This window comes from Dermacentor silvarum, chromosome 4, assembly GCF_013339745.2.
Source record: "Dermacentor silvarum isolate Dsil-2018 chromosome 4, BIME_Dsil_1.4, whole genome shotgun sequence".
NCBI lineage: Eukaryota > Metazoa > Arthropoda > Arachnida > Ixodida > Ixodidae > Dermacentor > Dermacentor silvarum.
In genome coordinates, this window is record NC_051157.2 from 142,939,974 (window position 1) to 142,959,768 (window position 19,795).

General features: G+C 48.0%; 2 protein-coding genes across 5 annotated transcripts in view; both read right to left on the minus strand.

Annotated features, from left to right (window-relative positions):
- LOC119450695 (arginine kinase Lit v 2.0101) overlaps positions 1-19,795 on the minus strand; it is a 51,067-nt gene that overhangs the window by 10,953 nt on the left and 20,319 nt on the right. The window lies entirely within an intron of this gene.
- On the minus strand, positions 4,237-12,304 carry LOC125944797 (dmX-like protein 2). Its single transcript, XM_049666146.1, has 6 exons — positions 12,251-12,304; positions 10,263-10,537; positions 8,095-8,192; positions 7,841-8,006; positions 4,959-5,325; positions 4,237-4,419 (listed from the first exon to the last, which is right to left on the minus strand). The coding sequence occupies exons 1-6, from the start codon at positions 12,270-12,272 to the stop codon at positions 4,352-4,354; spliced, it is 996 nt and encodes a 331-aa protein (XP_049522103.1). The 5' UTR covers positions 12,273-12,304; the 3' UTR covers positions 4,237-4,351.

The window sequence follows — 19,795 nt, forward strand, 5'->3', positions numbered from 1 at the left end:
TTCATGGAAGCCAATCAGTGGGCACGTTCTGAACACCAAATCATGCATTTCTCTTTTTTTTCCTTGGCTTGCTAGAAGCTGCTGCCTCCACGAAAACGTGAGAGCCTGTATGACAAGCATGCAAAGTGCACCATGCTTGTTCGTGGATGACATGAGCAAGAAGAAAAGATTTCCGCTCACAAGTCAAAGGGTATGTGCTACAATTGAGAGAGTTGCATTGAATGAAGTAAATAAGGCAGACAGCAAAAAAGAACTAACTATTGTATGATGCCGGTACAGCACAGCAGCACAGTTTCTTACAAAAATTACCGTAGGAACTCTGGCGCTAGTTTCTATGGGAGCTGCAAGTGTGGCTTTTCAGCTAGCATGATAATCGCAGGCAGTACACGAATTGCATAAACTTTGTCCTTCTGGCTTCAAACGGCTTTGTGACTTTGCAAGGTGATATATTCAACAAAAATGCAACAATTCTGAACAATTACGCATGTGTGCAAAAGCTTATTGCCGTTATGAATTAAAAAATATTGTTTCTTGGAAATTATTGCCTTTATGCATTAAAAAAATATTTTCTTTCATGAAAATTTCAATTTGTCTGAAGTGAAATGTCTGATCTGAAATGTCTGACTGCATTAAGCGCAAAGATAGACAAATCTATGTACTATAGTAACTGCACCCATCATTCCCGTGCCAGTGCTTGCCTCTAGTAATTTTCGTAGCTAACCTATGCACAGTAGCAAGAGCCTGCACTGCAGTGCTCTTTACTTGCCTTCTTCAAACTGCTTTGAGCCCTTGATATTCTCAAAATGAGGAGTGGACTGTGCTGGCTCGTTCCAGTCAAAAGAATCTGACTTGGGGGCCGCAGTGCTGGCCAGCGGCTGACTCCAGTCAAAGTCGTCCGCTTTGTTCTTGGGCGCACTTGTGCTGAGGGGCTGGCTCCAGTCGAATGCATCTGCCTTCTGTGTGGCCGCACCCGTGCTGAGAGGCTGGCTCCAATCAAAGTCCTCTGCCTTTTGTGGAGCCTTTGCCAGAGGTTGACTGGTGACAAAGTTTTCAAGAATACATCAGACGAAGAGTCACAGACATTACAAAGGTGATCAGCTGCCTATTGACTAGCTCATTTTCCATAGGCACGTGCTATAAAAAATACACCTTGCTTCCCCATGAAAAAGACAGGGCGAGATCTGAAGGGTAAAAAAACAAAATTTATTCTGGGGTTTTACATGCCAAAACCATGATATGGTTGAGGCAGACCGTATTGGAGGACTCCAAATTGATTTCGACCACCTGGGATTCTTCAACATACTCAATGCACGGTATGTGGACGTTTTTGCATTTCATCCCCATCGAAATGTGGTCGCCGTGGCCGGGATTTTGTCCTGCATCTTCGGGCTTAGATCTGAAGGTTCAGCTAAATTATCTTCCGCCTTTGCATGGAAACAAGCTTTATTTCAGTTTGGTTAGGGACTAGAGTGATTATCTTCATAAAGTCACAGTGTGCACGGCATGACTGTGGCAATGTGAAGCCTGATGAGTGGTGATGAAATTATGCAATCTGCAATGACCACACAAACAATCAAAACTGACAGGTGAAATACATAGTATCGCAGTAGTTATATTACTTTACCTACAATTTTCGGTCATAAAAAGACGTGGCAGTGACAGTGCTTCGGTTCTGTTTGTGATAAGAGAACAGATCCCCTACAAAACTCAATATGTTGAAAAATATGCCTTCAGATTTGGATGAGAGTCAACTGTGGCGTTGATTCATGGTACACTGACATTCACTATACAAGTTGCAGAGCAAACTGGTGGCGAGAAACAAAAACATACTAATGTGCTAATTCTGGACAGACTGCCCAGGAGATGTTCTACTACGAGTGCTTTCATAGTGGTGGCCTTTGCTGACTGCAGTTGGCTGTCATCTTCTCCTACACGTCTTGATGACATAATAATTAGGCTATATACATATATTATAAATGACCAAAATATGGACAGTGTACTACCGTATTGCACAATTCTACAGCGCCCCCGACTGTAACGTGCAGTTATACTACCACCAAATATTTTAAAAAAATAACTTGGTGCTGATTCTACCACGCACATCATTTAACTAACCCGAGTCGACAGCGTACAGTTGTTGAATGATTTTATGGAACATACAAAGGCACACAGACATGCACACAGCTGAATCTTAGCAGCTAAGTCACTATTGGAGTCCGACGACACCCACTTTTCGCTGTCTACCCACCACAGACGCACTATGACTGGCGTACAGCAAACTGGAAAATGGCGACCACAAAACAAGGCATAAAAAAAAAACAATGTCCATTCGATGACAGTGTGGCTAGCTACCTTGCATTGAGCTCTTTTTAAGTAAGAATGGGTTTTCTTTTTCATGTGAAGTAGAATTACTTACGATTGAAATGTACATGTAAATTTGAATCCACTTTTTATTAAAAAAACGTGTGCGTTTTAATTGTGCAAATGCGGTATATATTTTTGGGCGCGACCTATGGATAGTTATCCCAAGAAACTGTATCTGTTGGGTGTTTCACCTCACGAAAGCTAAAGTCAACTTTTCTATACTACTAAAGACATGGTTCGAGCAAAAAAATGCACATGGCCCCATCATACCAGGAGTGAGTCCAGCATCGTTATAATTAAGTCACACCCGATAGAAAAACACCTACTTTATATCTGATATTCCTTGTAAGCAGCTTGTGATAGCAATTATATGGACACGAAGTGCATTTGTGCCGTCGGTACTGCCGCTGTAGTCATGCTGTCACGGTTTCAAGAGGGCATGCACAGCCAGTTCTTGCCCGGTTAGAAGGTCTCCATAGAATCGCAATCTGTTCGGTTGAAAAAATATTAATTCTAATGCTGTACATGCCAAAACCATAACGTGAGGCATGCCATAGTGGGAGACTCCGGACTAATTTTAACCACTTTAAGCATTTTTTTTTTTTTCGTAACGTGCACCCAATGCACGGTACACAGGCGTTTTCGCATTTCGCCTCCATCGAAATGCTGCTGCCGTGGCCTGGATTCGATCCCGCGTCCTTGGGCTTAGCAGTGCAACGCCAAAGCAACTATGCTACCATGGAGGGTTTTGGTTGCAAAAACAATTAAGGTAGGTGGACAACCGTCGCATTCCACTCAATTGGCTCTGCAGCAAAGCAAGGGCAGTGTTTTGCCTTTTGGTGCTGGTAAGAGCACTATGCACACACACATTAGTGTTTCTACTAGGCAGCTGTGTGCATGCCACACTGTAGTGCATGCACTGGTCTGAGCAAATCAGACAAAAAACTTTAAGCTAAAATATCTTTCATTCGGCACTGACAAACGACGGCGGTTTCTGTCAATTCATCTCATGCCCCATCAAGGTGCGACATCTGTAACGCTGCTGCCAGACATTCCTCAGTTGCACCAACGTTGTGAGACATTGGTATCTGCAAAGGCCCTGTTCCTGCTGCACAGCAGCAGCTGTCTCGCGAGCTCTGTTGTGCCATGTCGCATCCATGCATTGTTAGAACACTATCTGAGTAGCTCAAGTGCAGCATAAACCTTGCTATCGTTTCAATGCTTTCGCCTTCACTTCAGTATATTTAACAATTTGTTATATGCATGTTTATTATACTGAGGTCTGCTGTACCAGAGATATGCATCCTGTACTAATCTGTGATGTGTGGTGCCTCACAATAAATTCTGTCAGGCTATTATATACAGTCCCCCATAAGCTTACTTTCTTTCATTTAAAACAAGCAGGGAGTAGTGGAAGGTAAATAGTCCAATGAACATAAATTAGTGCAAATATTGATAAGTAAACACAAGTCAAAGATGGAGGAAGGAGAATTTTACCACATGAGGACAATACAACAATTACTTTGTTTCACAGATTCATCATGTCCCATGTCTTGGCAGAAATACTTATAATATAAAACATTTCATGCAGTCTGATTAGCTGGCCCTGCGAAGTCAGACAGGGTTCTTACCTCCAATCAAATTCATCAGCTTTCTGCTGCACAGGCCCGTTGCTGACAGCTCCTGATGGAGGCCCTCCATTAGAGTCTTTCCTCTTGGCAGGAGAGCCTCCTCGGCCGTGGCGTTACCACTGTCATCAAGAATACAGTTCGGTCAGTCGTGGACAGCACCTCTAGGGCAAGGGGTGGGCAGCCCGCCCGGAAGTGTGCATGGCTTGTCGTGAAGAACGTCGCCGCTCCAGGGGCTGTAATGGTGTCGCTGCTGGTTGTACCCCCTGGTGTCAGTGTCTTGGACACTGTGCTGCCAGGCTTGAAGCCCGACAGCAGCACTGCACGGCCATGCTTGCGGCGCATGCTCATGGACTTGGCTAGGTTGCGTCGCACCACCAGTGGGTGTGTGCGCAGTAGAGGTAGAAGTTGAATACTCCGGGGTCAGCTGCAATGAGCCAATACAGTGCTGGCCTTTAACCATTCACATTTAGGACCAAGCTTAGCTGTCAGCAAAGTTCAGCTAAAGATTGCTCCGGATAAGCGATCTGTCTCCTGAACATTAATCACGCTTGTGTCTTTCAATGTCTCAAACAAATACGGCTCATCTTATTTCTCCCGTGTTGACCATAGGTGGCACCACATTTCTTGGCCATCTATCAAAATGGCAGCTAATATTTGTGTAGGGTGTGTTTCCATTTAGCACAAAACACTGCCTATGCCATAACCAGCACTGAGATTAACTTCATATACGAGGAATTCCATTTGAGCCCCCATTTCGGCATGGTCATTGCCTGGTATAAAATTGGCACACTGGCCCTGTGCTGACATTATAGTAGCTAAAATGGTGTGGTAACTGACTTGAAGCAGCAATGATGAGCAATGCATTACAGCCATGACTTCATTGTCAATATCGTCGGGCAGTATACAAAAGCCCCACTGAAACTACCATCAGGTTGCTGTCCTACATGGAGTCACTGCACTCACCAGTGTCATCAGCTGCAGGAGGACCTGAGACAGAAGCTTTGTCACTAGCATTTGCAGCCTGCCCAGCTGCACTACTAGACAGATGTTGCGTCTCCTGGTGTATCCTGTGGTGCTCCTGCCCTACACGTGTCTGAAGCAGTGTGGTGAGTGATTCCTCGTAGCGCTGCAGCAGCCACAGTGCCATAGAGCGCAGGAATGGATCTGGGTGGGCCAGCTCCATGGATGGACCTTCCGCACCCTCAGGCTGACCCAAAACCTCGGCATCAAGCAGCCGCCGTAGGTGCTCAGGAACAGAGTCGAGGTCGCCCTCGTAGAGGCGAACCACCACCATGGCCAGCTGCAGGTCCTCCAGCTTGCTCAGGCAAACCTGTCAATCAGCCGAAGCAGTAACTACGGTCAATTCATTGTTTAGAGCTTCCTGTGCTTTGAGTTGTTGAGCCTCATACTAACACCTGTCCCCATCTATCCACCTCATGGTGCCATTTCCTTGATCTCTCTTTCAGTGGTACTTTCACTTTACTGTGGCATAACATTATCACAATGCCTAGCTGCAGTTACAGGTGTTCCATGATGGCGTCATATTTCTACTCTGTTAGCAGGCAACTTTGTATGGCAATGAAGAAAAAGTTGCAGAGGCAAAGTGCACACAAGTAAGAGCACTTCTAAAAAAAAAAGTCCTACATTCTCATCTGCGTTAGTTTAACCTGGGGAACCAGAAAACATAACCATCTCATTTCCAACAGAAAAATAAGACAAAATACACCACTGCACTTATATTTCTGCTTTTCCCTTCCCATTCGGGCACATGCGTAAATTTCACACGTGGAAGCCACTCTGATTCAGTACCTTTTTCAAGAAATTGAAAGCACTGTCAAACTCTGCGGAAATACGTGGCCCAGTAACACACGTGCAGAAACTCCACCCCGGTAGCTTTCCCTTCATTGCCATAGAAAGTTGTCTGAGAGTATGCCCACACACCACCAATTCATTGAAGATATTACGACCTGAAAATTAAGCTGCTGAAGAGTGTGTTCATTGACAATCATCTTTTTGTTATGCCACTTCCAATGGTTTAGCCATCTATGCAGAACGAAAGTAATATCTGCAAAGTGACTGACGTCAGCAGTCTGGCGATTGTCACTAGCACGACACAGATGAACTTGCTCAGATGTTAAGACTGCATTCCATGAAGCAAATCTCACTCCCTTTGAACCACACAACTAGGTTCTTTTTTAATGTGATAGCGTTAAGAGCCCCGTGTCTCAGAAAATCCAGCATCGGCACCGGCGCGCCACCCATGGCTGACAAAATCATCCCGACCCACCCCGACCACGCAGGCCCTCCGAGTGGTGCAGAAGCGTTAGTGAACAGAATCGAATTTCTCAAAGTAAAACACGTCAGAAAAATCGTAAAGTATGACTTAACCACGAACTACAGACATGATAGCGTCGGATTGTAATTTGAATGAACGTGAAAACATAATTTTTGTTACGACGAAACTCAAAACACAAACCCCTTCTTCAGCATTTCTACCATACCAACAGCGGCGCGTCCGAATAGGTTACTTGCAAAAACGCCATCCAGATGGCCCTCGCCTCCTCGGCAGCGTAAAACGGCAGCTACGCGCAGAGGCGAAGGTAAAAAAAAAGAAAGCTGCAGTTGCCGGGAAGCCTGACATGCATTCAGGGATCTTTGAATGCTATCGCGTTCCACTCTTAAAGGCGAAGCTTAAGCGTCCTCCAAATTTTTATGAAACTGGCTCTGCCTTTCAGATTTCTGCAGAATTTGTTTGGAATCAACTAATTTCCAGTCAGCATCTTGTGCAAGCAACAACAGTGGTACATTGTTGAGCCTCATATTGACACTCATGTTACTTTCCTTATAAAAAATGATAATAATGGGCTTGTGCAAATATAAATTTTTTGGTAAAGAGAAGACGAAGTGAACAATAATAGGTGCTGAACAATTTTGAAGCAAACAGTTCAAATAGTTGTGGGATTTGAATAAAACTTTTAATTTAAAAAAGTTTGTTCTTTACTTGCCAAAGAAAAGACAGGTTCTTCTCTGGAGTCAGTTTACTTTCAGAGTGCCTTTATTCAGATATTTTCATGCAAGAAAGCAATTTAAACATTTCTTACAATTACAGTAGAACAGAAAATTTGTCTATGAGCTATTACTGACTTTTGTGCTTCAGCCTACTTAAAATGCTGTGATGCTGTGAAGTGCTACCTTGACTGAACGATGGCGGCAGTTAATGCTGTGTTGTGCAATTCAGATCCCTGCTTTTCCCTCTACACACGATTAATGTGTTCTGTTATGCAAGCGCACAGGCGAAAGAAATTTCAACAGTAAAATCGGGGTGTGTGTTGTATGCAAATTTCGACTTGATGTGTGACTTCACAGCAGTGCAAATTTAACCTCATGGTGTGGGTCCACGGGCAGCATGGTCCCGCACTGCCAGTGAAACAACCTTCCGGCAAAGTTCGCCATCAGCGTCGCCGAAGAGGTGGTGAACAGGGCAGCTGGCTGAATTTAACGACATGGATGATTCCTGCATCTGTGATGGGAGACATTTTTATTGCGAAAAAATGGGCCGTTCTGTGCAGTTATTTCCTTGGGTTATAGGCATTTCTCTCTCTTTTTCTTTCTTCTTTCTGGAGTGGGGTGTGGCTTATATGTTGAAAAATATGCATATTTGTTCGTTTCGACAACTTCAAAAACTAAGAATACTGAAATTCAAGTCGAATTGAATACCGAATGGCATAATTTTTGATCGAATATTCAAAAATACTGAATACTTTCACAAGCCCAGACAATAATAATAATTAAGCATATATATAAAGTAACTTTACTTTTTCTAGCAGTATCAAAAGTCAGGTTACCTGCACAGCGTCCTTCACAGCATTGGCCAAGAGGAAGAAAGCTGCAGCGTACTCAAACTGCTGTTTCCCAAGCAGCACATAGGCATTCTTGAGTGCCGCTTTTCTCCAACGGTCTTGAGAAAAGTCATTTTGGAAGAAGTCAGACATCCGCTTGTCATTCACACTCCTGAAATAACACAATGAGCAGAAGATCTGTTTGCATAAGGAGCCAAAAATATCAAACGTGATCTCTCCAGACTACATCTGTCCCATACCTGAACAGCGCAGCCAAGACTGTTTTCTTCTTCATTGCCATATAATAAAGAGCAGCATCCAAGGGGTTCTGCTTAGCCTGGAAGGAACTTTTGGCCAGCTGAAATGGAAAGTAATAATGCACAATGCCAACCTCCTCCAAATACAACAGCAGCCCACCTACTTGCTTTCAAAGCTGCTATATGATCAATTGATTAACAGGGTTTAACATTGTGCTAGTTCCTGTAGTCTGCCGAGCACAGTCGTTGCTGTTCCTCCAGCTTCGGGTTCATTCGTAGTGCGAGGAAATCCCCTCAATGCCTGTCCCTCGACTCCACGCGTATTCCCGGGCGCCGAGGCTGCATCCCGGCGTCGTCATGCTATGTGGCCCTCCAAATGGGTCGTGGTGCGTGATGTAGAGAAGAAGCCCTTACTGGGCAGCGTTGTCACGGTGCACGGGGGAGTCAAGCAGTGGGAAGGACGAGCGCCGGTCACGAGAGGCAAGCGGCAAGGTATGTGAGCGACCATCTATTTGTGTCCTCAATGCCCCCGCCTTGGGACACTCACTTGCTTTATCAGCTTACGTGAGAGTGGCTTGCTGAGTGGCTCTGCATTCCGCCCTTTCGGCAGTCGCAGGTGCTCGGTGCGTCGCATTTTATGTGTCCGAACCGTCGCTGACCAGAGTCGGTGGCAGAAAGCGCTAGGTTGTGTCTGCGAACACATCTCGGCCCGCATGTGCGAACCATTGTTCAACGCAGCACAGAACCTGCCTTCCCCCGCCATCGGGATCTGCAGGCGCTGAGTGTGCTTCGTGCGTTTAAGTGTACTTTTGTATTTACTGGCATAGTGTTCTAGGCAATAAATGCATGAACTGTCCTGGATGTCTCGTATTCCTGGAAGAGAGCTCCACACACCCGGCAAGAGCCAGCCAGGCCTCTAGGCTCGGTGCTCAAACCTGCGGTGGGTTCCGCGTCAAGAAGCCCCCTTATTGGGGCGATTTACCGATGCCTCGTGGGAAGACGTAGAGTGAGCCCAAAGCATTTCAAAGCAATGTCTGGGCCTTGAGACACTGTAGTGGAGGACTTCGGATAAATTTTGATCCCTTGTGGTTTCCTTAGTGTACACCTAAATGTACCCTAGTGCCTTTGCATTCAGCCCCCTATTGGAACGCAGTCACAGTGGCAGAAATCAAACTTGCAAATTTGTGCTTGGCTGTAAAAAGTTCCGTGGTAATAAACTTTTCAGAACAAGAAAGATGCAGAAACTATCAGTCGATGCGAAAAGAAGCAACATTAGAAGATCCAGCACAGTCGGCACTTATGCAGGTTTACGTATTGAGAGAGAGAAAACCTAACGGCCAGTGCACCCCCACAATGACTTCCAATTCCGCTTCTCTCTAGAGGGTGCCAAACCTCTGAGGCACAAGAATGCCATGCTCAAAAACCGGAAAAAAGGAGGGCCTCACGGCAAATCCTGCTTTCAAGACTGCAAATCCATTTTGCTAACTTCCCTTACTTACCTACACTGGTTTATTGCCTAGCAGCTGTTCTCCTTGGGGACCTGCTATGGATGTGGATACATTCAGGCACGAAAGTCCCACTCCGTCACTTTGACTTCTACAGAGTTACCATCCCTATCTTCGGCTGTCCCTGTCTCACCAGCCCTATCTCCGAGTAAATAACTCTTTATGGAGCTCTCACCGGCATCTCCAAAAAAGTTTGGTTTGTAGCACAAGTTTTATATAGTACGTACAGTGTGCCCCATTCTTGCAACAACAGCTCGACCGTCTACTCTCTCAATCCTGACCTCTCCAGAATACCCTATCACAGCTGAATACTTACCATCACCTCCCCATCTGGACTCATAATATCACCAAAACATGTGGCACTCTTCCAAGTTGCTAGTCTTTACAGGTCATGTGTGTGCTCTATGAAATGCTAGAAAAATGTTTGCTTTCCCATCAGAAAAACACACTGATGCAGCCATAGCCACCAGTAATCGAAACCATGACCTTGTGCTCTGCTGCAGGTGAAAGAACCGGCGAGATGTAAGCAAGACTGATGAGAATTTCTGCTGCTTGCACCTCGGGGTCTTTTCCGGCTGATCTTTTCTGGTACCCATTTCTTGCAATGTCAGTTTTGTACACTGCAGCTACAAATGCCAACTGGGCCAGCACAGCAAAGCAACTTACTTTTTCAATGATGCGTCTTAGCAGCTGGTTGGAGCGGACCCACCAGCCGATGCCAAGCTCCCTAAGCTCGGACCAACGAAGAGTGGGCTTCTGTAGGGCGGGGATGAGCTGTGCAAGCTCCTCTTGGGTCTCCGAGTGGAAAGCCCAGACCAGGAAGTGAGGTCCCAGGCCTTGACGCTGCAGCTGCGCCCGCTGTGCCAACGGCAGGCACCGCAGGAGGTATGTGTGGTGACGCACCGCCAGGAAGTATCGAAGCCCACAATCATCCAGAGAGTCTGCACAAGTTGTGGGTGAGAAGAATAAGGGGGAACCAAGGAGCTCAATTTTTAATGAATTACATCCACATGAAGCCAAAACACAATGAAGCCAGGGAAAGAATGGGGAAAATTAACAGTTTTTTTAATTGAAATGTAGAGATAGTAATAGGGGAAATAGGAATGAAGGTGGACAAAAAGACAACTTGCAGCGGGCGGGATCCGGACCCACATCTTCTGCATTGGGCATGTGATGCTCCGCCAATAAGCTACAGCGGCGGCCATCCTCCCATACACATTTACGTATGTTTACTAGGCTCTAGCCCTGAGAGTGCTAGCCAGTCCACTCACGACCATGGTGGCAGATGTGTAACATCCTTTCAACCACAGGCATCAAATAGCATGTGAACTTAGGAGAAGACATCTGGCCAATAAATGCTTGTATGCATCAAGGCATCATGGCATCAAGGCCACAAGTTGTGAAGTTGCATAGTGGTGGGTGAGCTAGTGAGACACAAGACAAATTTCAGTAGTCAACTCAAATAAGCTTCTTGTTGCTCTGCACAAGCGAGATATATTTCCTTTGTAAACTTGGTACAATATTGCATGTGAAGCTGGGATGTTTGCAGCAAAGTGCACTAGAAAAATGGACTATATGTGGCCCCAAATCAACCAAGTTAACTTTGAATCAAAATGCAGAATCTGCCCATGCACACCAATTCAACCGCAAGGGTTTATATTCTACAGTGTGGCATCATCTCTCCACCTGTTAAGCCTTTAGTGCCTTAAAATGTTTTCATCAGCATCATCTTCATCATCACAAATAAAGCCAAACAACATTTTCACATTGGAGCTTTTAGTGCAGCGAGATTGGAACTGCAGCAAGGACAGATAATCAACACGAATACAACATCCAACATACTACTGGTTTGCAGGCTGCTTACTGTATGCCCCATCTTTATTGAGCTAAAGTTATACAATATGCCAGTACAATCTGACACAGCAAGTGATGTCAATCAATTAAGGATGTTGCCTCATTATGTAGAAGCCATGCTCATTCAAACTGCCTTCATGCATCAACTAGTTTTCTATTATTCTATCCTCTCATGAAAACGAAAGGCTTGCAAGAAGGAAATGGTTCTCATAGCGTTATATTACAGAAAAGTGGAGTTGCAATAAAGGTAACTGAGTGGACTGGATACGTGCAAAAACAGACAACCTGGGTCGCTGGCACACTACCAACATAGTGAACTGTTTTCAAGGAGTCACATAAGCCACACCTGAGGTGATATTCAAGATAAAAATGAATTGAATTCTGGAGTTTTATGTGTCAAAGCCACTATATGATTATAAGGCATGCCGTAGTGGTGGACTCCAGGTTAATTATTACCACCTGGGGTCCTTGAATGTGAACCCAATGCATGGTACTAGGGTTCTTTTGCATTTTGCCCTCATCGAAATGTGGTCACAGCGGCCGAGATTTGACGTTGTGCCTTCGGGTTTAGCAGCGCAACACAAAAGTCACTACGTCATTACAGTGGGTGACCTATAACATGGAAAAGAAGAAAATGGGGAACTTTTCCTGTTCCTCATCAAACTTACAATTATTGACTACTTATGATTATGGAGCACGATGGACCCCTCCCACTACCTTGTGCCACCCACCCACCTAGAACAGACACACACACACACACACATGCACGCACCAAAAAAAAGGAAGAAAAAAAAGATTACCTGGAGTAGCCTGGATAGTCATTTCATAGTTCTGTCTGCTGACATTATCCTTGGGTGCAGCTGCAAGGTGGGTATAAATGGGTTATTTTTATTATTCATACCTAAAGCCAGCAATCAAAAGCTCCTTTCAGTTAGTGCCTATTATGTAATTACTATGCACAACACAATGATGTAACTGATGAAAACTGAAGACGACGAAGAGGAGAGAACGCGTGAAAAAAAAAAAAGGCTCGCGCTAGCGCCATCTTTGAGCAGTCGGTTCAATAAACCGCTACCGGCGGACGCGCAGTCGCTTCGTTCCTTACATTTATGGTGCCGTGAAACCCGGGAGACGACTGGCGTCCTGCACCGACGATGGATCGACTGCGACGCAGCAGAGGCGTACTTCGAGCCGCTGCTACAAGGCTCATCTCGTCCGCTACCGAAGCGCTACAAGCCGAGCATCCTTCGCCATCCGACCTGCAAGTTATTCTGGATGACCTGCAGGACAAGGACTCGGCACTAGCAGCGCTCAACGAGATGATTGCCGACCTCATGGACGATGGTGACGAGTATGAGGCGGAAGCCACCGTCGCTCTGGAGTACCACGACAAGATCCGCAACACCATGAGCCGGGTCCGCTTCATTCTGAATTCTGCTGCAAGAGCCGGAGACAGCGCCACACAGAGCGTTCTGAGCGACACCGCCACCCCAAGGCGTCTCCACTCAAGCAAGTTCCCGAGCACCGTTACACCGAGTTGCCCTACCGAAACTACAGGTACCCGTTTTCTCCGGTGAACTTCGCGAGTGGCAGGGCTTCTGGGAACATTTCGAGGCCACGATCCATAACAACCGCGAGCTGTCCGACATCGAGAAATTTTCGTACTTAAGATCATACTTAACCGGAACAGCGAAGCGTGCAATCGAAGGTGTGCGTCTGGCGGAAGCGAACTACGCTGTAGCAGTGAAATTGCTCCAAGAGAGGTTCGGCCGTCATACCGCCCTCGTTGACGACCACATCGACTGTTTACTTGCCATTGCGCCCATTGATCGCTCTTCTCAAGTATCGCAGCTGCGGGAACTCTACGAAGAGGTGCACTTTCGTACAAGCTGCCTCGACAGCCTCGGCGTTCCAGCGTCAGAATACGCGGTCATCCTTCATCGCGTTCTTATGCGATCGCTTCCCGAAGATATCGCTATTCTCTACCGTCAACGCATGAAGGAGACTGAGCCCGATGACGGGGCTACTCCGAGGTCGCGGCAAGAGGAGGTGAGAAAGGTCATGAAGTTCCTGCAGGTGCAAGTCGAGAGCAGAGAAGAGAGCCACGCCTCCCGTTCAAGGTGCCTACCGAAAACTACCTCCGCGGGACAAGGGCGGTGCCGACCTTGTCTACCACCGCCGGTACCGTCAGCATTAGCCTTGGCCGCAGGATCAGCATCGAACGAGCATCCCTGCTGTGTACTGTGTGATGACCGTGACCACACCATAAAGGACTGCCACGCCACTTTGTCAGCCCACGAGATCAGACGCCGGCTTGCTGGAAAGAACTGTTGTTTTAAATGTGGCAGAGAGGGCCATGTAGCACGAATGTGCCGCAACGCCGCGTGGATCAAGTGCAAGTTATGCTCGAAACGTCACCTTTCCGTACTTTGCGCCATATGGAACCAAGATCGCAACTACCCGTCTCCGGAGAGCAGGGATCCACTTGTCCACCATGATCCAACGAAAAGTGTCAAGCCGCCAGTGACAAGTGCTCCAGCTAGTAGTGATATGTCTGCACCTGTCTTGATGCAAACGGCCACAGTTTGGGCGTCCGGAAAACACAATTCCGTGTTAGTTCGACTACTGCTTGACACCGGCAGCCAGAGAACCTTTATTCGACGCGACCTGTCCAAAAGGCTCGACCTGCCTTCCCTCGGGACAGAAGACCTCTCTCTCTGGACGTTTGGCACTTCTAAGTGTTCCCGCCCTTACAGCTGTCGAAGTGTCAAGCTCGAACTTCATAGTCGGTTCGACTCACGTAGCGTCACCGTAGATGCGTTGGAGGTACCGGAAGTCTGCACCGTGAAGACTCCAGCCATCGGACCAGATCTCCTCGCACAGTTGCGTGAACGCAAGATGTTTGTCGCAGATGATAATCGACTGGGCGATCGGCCGATACCGACAATCAGTGTCCTTATAGGATCAGATTGCTATTGGCGCATAGTGACCGGAAGAATAGAACGTCTACGCAGCGATCTATGCGCGGTTGAGACGGTCTTCGGTTGGCTAGTGCAAGGCGTCTACCCAGTAAGGCCCGCCAATGCCTTGCCTAATTGGAACTGCAGCGCATCTGCCCTATTCCTTGCGTGTGAGCGGAATGGGCAAGCCGAACCTGACATTGCTGACCCGACGGAGATGTGGCGACTCGATGCAATAGGGATAACCGACCCTCAGGATACCGCTGGAGTTTGTGACCAAACGGCAATGACTCAGTTCACACAGTACGTGCACAAGGAAGCTGGACGTTACGTGGTTCCTCTGATGATAAGGCACCAGGGAAGACTGACTAGCACCAATCGAAGTGTCGCCGAAAACCGGCTCAGACGCCAGCTTCAGCGCTTCGACGGACAACAGGAGCTACTCCAGGAGTATGACCGCACCATCAGTGAGTACTTCAAAGAAGGTCACGCCGAACGTGTCGACACCTCTCGAGAACCCGAAGCGACGGTTTACTACCTTCCGCACCATGCAGTCATCCGTCGGGAAGCTATCACTACGAAGATACGCGTAGTGTTTGACGCCTCTTCCCATGAACGGGGCGAGTCATCGCTCAACGATATCTTGGACAAAGGGGTGAAACTTGGTGCCGAGCTCTTGCAACTGCTTGTACAGTTCAGGATGAACCCAATTATCCTGACAGCGGACATCCGGAAGGCTTTCCTTCAAATTTCAATCCGACCTGAAGACCGCGACGCTCTCCGCTTTCTATGGGTTGACCGACTGCCCGGCGACGAGGGGAAAATACCTTCCATCGTCGAATGGCGAATGACTCGTGTGCCCTTCGGAGCGTCGTCTAGCCCTTTCCTTCTATCTGCTACTTTGCAGCATCACTTCGAAATGTGGAAAAGGGCTCAGCCAATAATAGCTACACGCCTAAAGACATCATTCTACGTGGACGACCTCGTCATAGGAGCTTCCACTGAAGAAGAGGCCCTCGAATTCTACCGTGCTGCATTAGCCATCTTAGCAGATGCAAGTATGGAGTTGAGAAAGTGGTGCTCCAACTCCAGCGTTCTTTGCCATCAATTCCTGAAGGACAACACTTCTCTCGACACCATTGGAGAAGCCAAAGCAACAACAAAGCTGCTTGGCTTAGTATGGGACCGCGAAGCTGACGATATCGTGCTTACCACCAAAGCCGTTTCCGAGTATGTCGCTGCGCACTCAGCCACGAAACGCACCATTCTGCAGTCATTCGCAAGAATCTATGATCCTTTAGGTCTTATGGCTCCGTTCATCATTCGAGCGAAATTATTGTTCCAGCAGCTGTGGCGTAGGAACTCACCGTGGGATGAGCCATTACCGGAAGACGTCGAGAAACAGTGGGAAGGCTGGACATCCGAACTACCAACGCTCTCCTCGCTGCGAATTCCACGCTGCGTCATCTGTCACAATCCGCGACAGATTTCACCGTTTGAACTTCACCTGTTCTGCGATGCAAGCCCACTGGCATACGGCGTAGCCGTCTACATGCGCTACGAGATCAGAGGAGGAACAGTTAAGGTTCAGCTGCTCATGAGCAAGTGCAGGGTCGCACCGCTGAAGACTACCTCGCTGCCACGCCTAGAGCTGCTTGCGTGCCTGTTGGCTGCCAGGCTTTGGAACTACCTCCGAGGAATTCCAGAGACATCCAGCTGTCAGGGCGTGTTTTGGAGCGACTCATCGATAGCCCTACACTGGATTGCTGCTGACGCGAGACGTTGGGAGACTTTCGTGAGAAACCGTGTTCTCGAAATCCAACGCTTGACTTCGGGGTATTCTTGGAGGCACTGTGCAGGCACCGACAACCCAGCAGATTTGCTCACGCGTGGAGTAGCAGCCCAGTTATTGACGCGCAAGTTTTGCTGGTGGACCGGTCCTACGTGGTTGTCACAGCCCCATTTGCAATGGCCTGCGAATATTTGTTCTGCTCCTTCACCGGAGGCCCTTTCTAGCGAGACCAGTGAAGAGATATCCGCTTGCCCCACCGCAGTAGTGGTACTCTCGTCGCCCCCACACGAGCCATTGCTTGAGGTTGCAAGCTTTGGACGCCTCTCCCGATTACTGCGAGTAACGGCTTGGATCATGCGGTTTCGTCGGAACGCTTCGCAGAACATGCCATCTTGTACCGGACCACTTACGGCGTCAGAGTTGCACCAGGCGGAGATGTATTGGTTGAGGCATGTCCAACACTCCGCATTCGCAATCGAAGTCAAGGCCTTGGAGGAAGAACAACGAGTTCCCAACACCTCCAGTGTGCTGACGCTACAGCCGTTTCTCGACCGTGACAGACTACTTCGTGTAGGAGGCCGACTGCAGCAGCTTAACGACCGAGAGGAATTGAAGCATCCGATCTTGCTTCCTTCAGATCACCGGTTCACCGACCTCTTGGTTGATGCAACACACGTAAGGCTCCTACATGGAGGAGTTCAGCTCACCCTCCTGGACCTTCGGGAACGCTTTTGGATCCTCAAGGGGCGTCGCACAGTGAAGCGCGTTCTGAAAGCGTGCTTAGCATGCCGCCGACGGCGCCTACTTCCCGAAGCTGCCCCTGTAGCACCCTTGCCAAGGGAAAGAATTAGTGAAGCAACACCGTTTGAAGTGGTGGGAATTGACTTCTGCGGGCCACTCTATTGTCGTGCTGAATTACCATCCACTGTAAAAGTGTACATCGTTGTTTTTTCTTGTGCTGTGACGAGGGCAGTACACCTGGAGCTCACCACAGATATGACAGCGCAAGCATTTTTGCTAGCCTTCAGACGCTTTGCAGCACGACGTGGAATTCCTGCTATCGTGCACTCTGACAACGCGAAAACATTCCGCTGCAGCGCCAAGCATTTGTGCTCCCCTGTCAAAGACAACGTTCAAGACTATGCCAGCTCTCACCGAATCCAATGGCGCTTTATTGCTGAATGTGCGCCGTGGTGGGGAGGCTTCTGGGAGCGTGTAATCCGCACAATTAAGGATGCACTGAAGCGTTGCCTGGGACGGAGCAGCTTGAGCTACAACGAGCTACTCACCGTGCTTGCTGAAGTTGAGGCGGCAGTTAACTGCCGTCCGCTCACCTACTTGGAGGATGACGTCACATCCGCAGAAGTTTTGACGCCCTCACACTTCTTAGTCGGCAAGCGTCTCGTCACTTTGCCAACAGAACAAGAAAACCCCGCTCTTATTGCTGACGCGCCTGACCTTCGACGACGAGCTCGGCATCGGGAACAGCTGCTTCGCAGGCTTTGGAAGCAGTGGAAGAAGGAATACCTTCTTTTCCTGCGCTCTGCTCACCACAGCAAGCCTGTGCCGTCATCGAACTTAAAGCCCGACGATCTTGTCGTCGTCGAGGACATAAACACTCCGCCTATGGCATGGAAGATGGGCCGCGTCGTTAAGGCGTTTCAAGGAAGAGACGGTATTGCGCGGTCCTTCCTGATACTACTATCGAACGGCCAGCAAGTGCGACGTCCCATACAGCGGCTTTACCTCCTGGAGGCGCACACGTGCAGCGCGGCCGCGGGAGTGTGATGAAAACTGAAGACGACGAAGAGGAGAGAACGCGTGAAAAAAAAAAAGGCTCGCGCTAGCGCCATCTTTGAGCAGTCGGTTCAATAAACCGCTACCGGCGGACGCGCAGTCGCTTCGTTCCTTACATAGTGATGTATGTATGTATTATGTATGTATGTATTTATGTATGTATGTATGTATGTATGTATGTATGTATGTATGTATGTATGTATGTATGTAGTATGTACCTATGTATTGTACCTATGTATGTATGTATGTATGTATGTAGTATGTATGTATGTATGTATGTATGTATGTATGTATGTATGTATGTATGTATGTATGTATGTATGTATGTATGTATGTATGTATGTATGTATGTATGTATGTATGTATGTATGTATGTATGTATGTATGTATGTATGTATGTATGTATGTATGTATGTATGTATGTATGTTTCTATCTATGAAACAACCTAGGCTAAAGTCGAAACCGTCGTTTCCAAGATGCACGAGGTCGCGGTATCAAAAGCCGACCGCGGTGGCCGCATTTCAATGGGGGTGAAATGGAAAAAAAAATTAGGGGCAGCTTTGCACTAGTGGTGTGAAGAGCTGGCAAACAGCGAAGCTGGTGACCCCACCTAGCTTTATCTCAGTTCGGCCAAGTTTTTGCGAGGTTAAGCTTCGAGACTCGGCCACGTTTTGCACAAGATCATCCCGGAATCATCGACAGCCCAAGAAGCAATGAAAACTCGGTCATTAAAGCATGTGGACGCTTTTGGACGCTCTAACGCTTTTGTTCGGTTTAGCGGGCTCGTAACTCCGGATCTTCTGCGAATCGCCAACGAGTATCGCGCCGCTTCGGCGGCGCGATACTCGGCATCGGATCGAAGTCGTTTCACTCGCTCTCGAGCAGCGGCGTGGCGGCTTTCGTTCCGCGCTTCCTCTTCTTCGGGCGCCCCATCTTCGCCGCGATGTGCTTAGCGCGGAGACGACGGGGCTTTTGTATCGTCGTGGCGACGACGCGGAGCTATATATCCCTTGGGTCGGCACAGTGATGTCACGGCTTAGCTCCGCCTCTGCGCAGCCGCGGCAACCACTCCGCACAGCGCGGTGACATCATGGCTCGGCAAAGCTAAGGCGAAGCGATGTGACGTGCACGATGAAGTCACGGCTCACGCAGCTGTGGCAAGGCTCGGTGTGGTCGGCGCAGCTGGGGTGAAGCGTTGCTAGGCGACGCATGGTTACGTAATCGCCAGGCGGAGGTTTTGCGGCGTACACTCGATGGACCATCCTCGAGCTTAAATAGCTTCGCTAGTTCACAAGGGTATGTGTCATTGCGCTTGTACCTTTTGTACACTACCCCCCGGATCGGCCCACATTTTGGCGTTACACCTGACGGCAAACGCGCATTGCATTCATTCACATGCGCATCGCATTCATTCACATGCGCATCGCATTCATTCACATGAATGCGATGCGCTAGAAATTCGACGCGTCACTTGTCGCATTCAAGTAAATGGAACTAGTGGGGCCCCAGTGTAGCATAGGGGCATAATGCATAATGTGCAGTGATCTAGTGTGCAGTGCTGCAGGTCGTAGTCGGCGGGTGTCTAACCGGCAAGCCAGCAGCTAGTAGCAGCCGGTACTCGTAAAATGAGTTCAAGATGCAATGAAAGCTTCGCATTAGCTAACTGTTAACGTTGTAGTAACCACAGTAAATAGAACTAACGAGTGCTACTACTTTTTTGATTCCTTCTTTCGTTCAGGCAGCGATTGTTAGTGCGGGTACCAAAGCCCGATATGTTACAAAATCACGCGGTGAC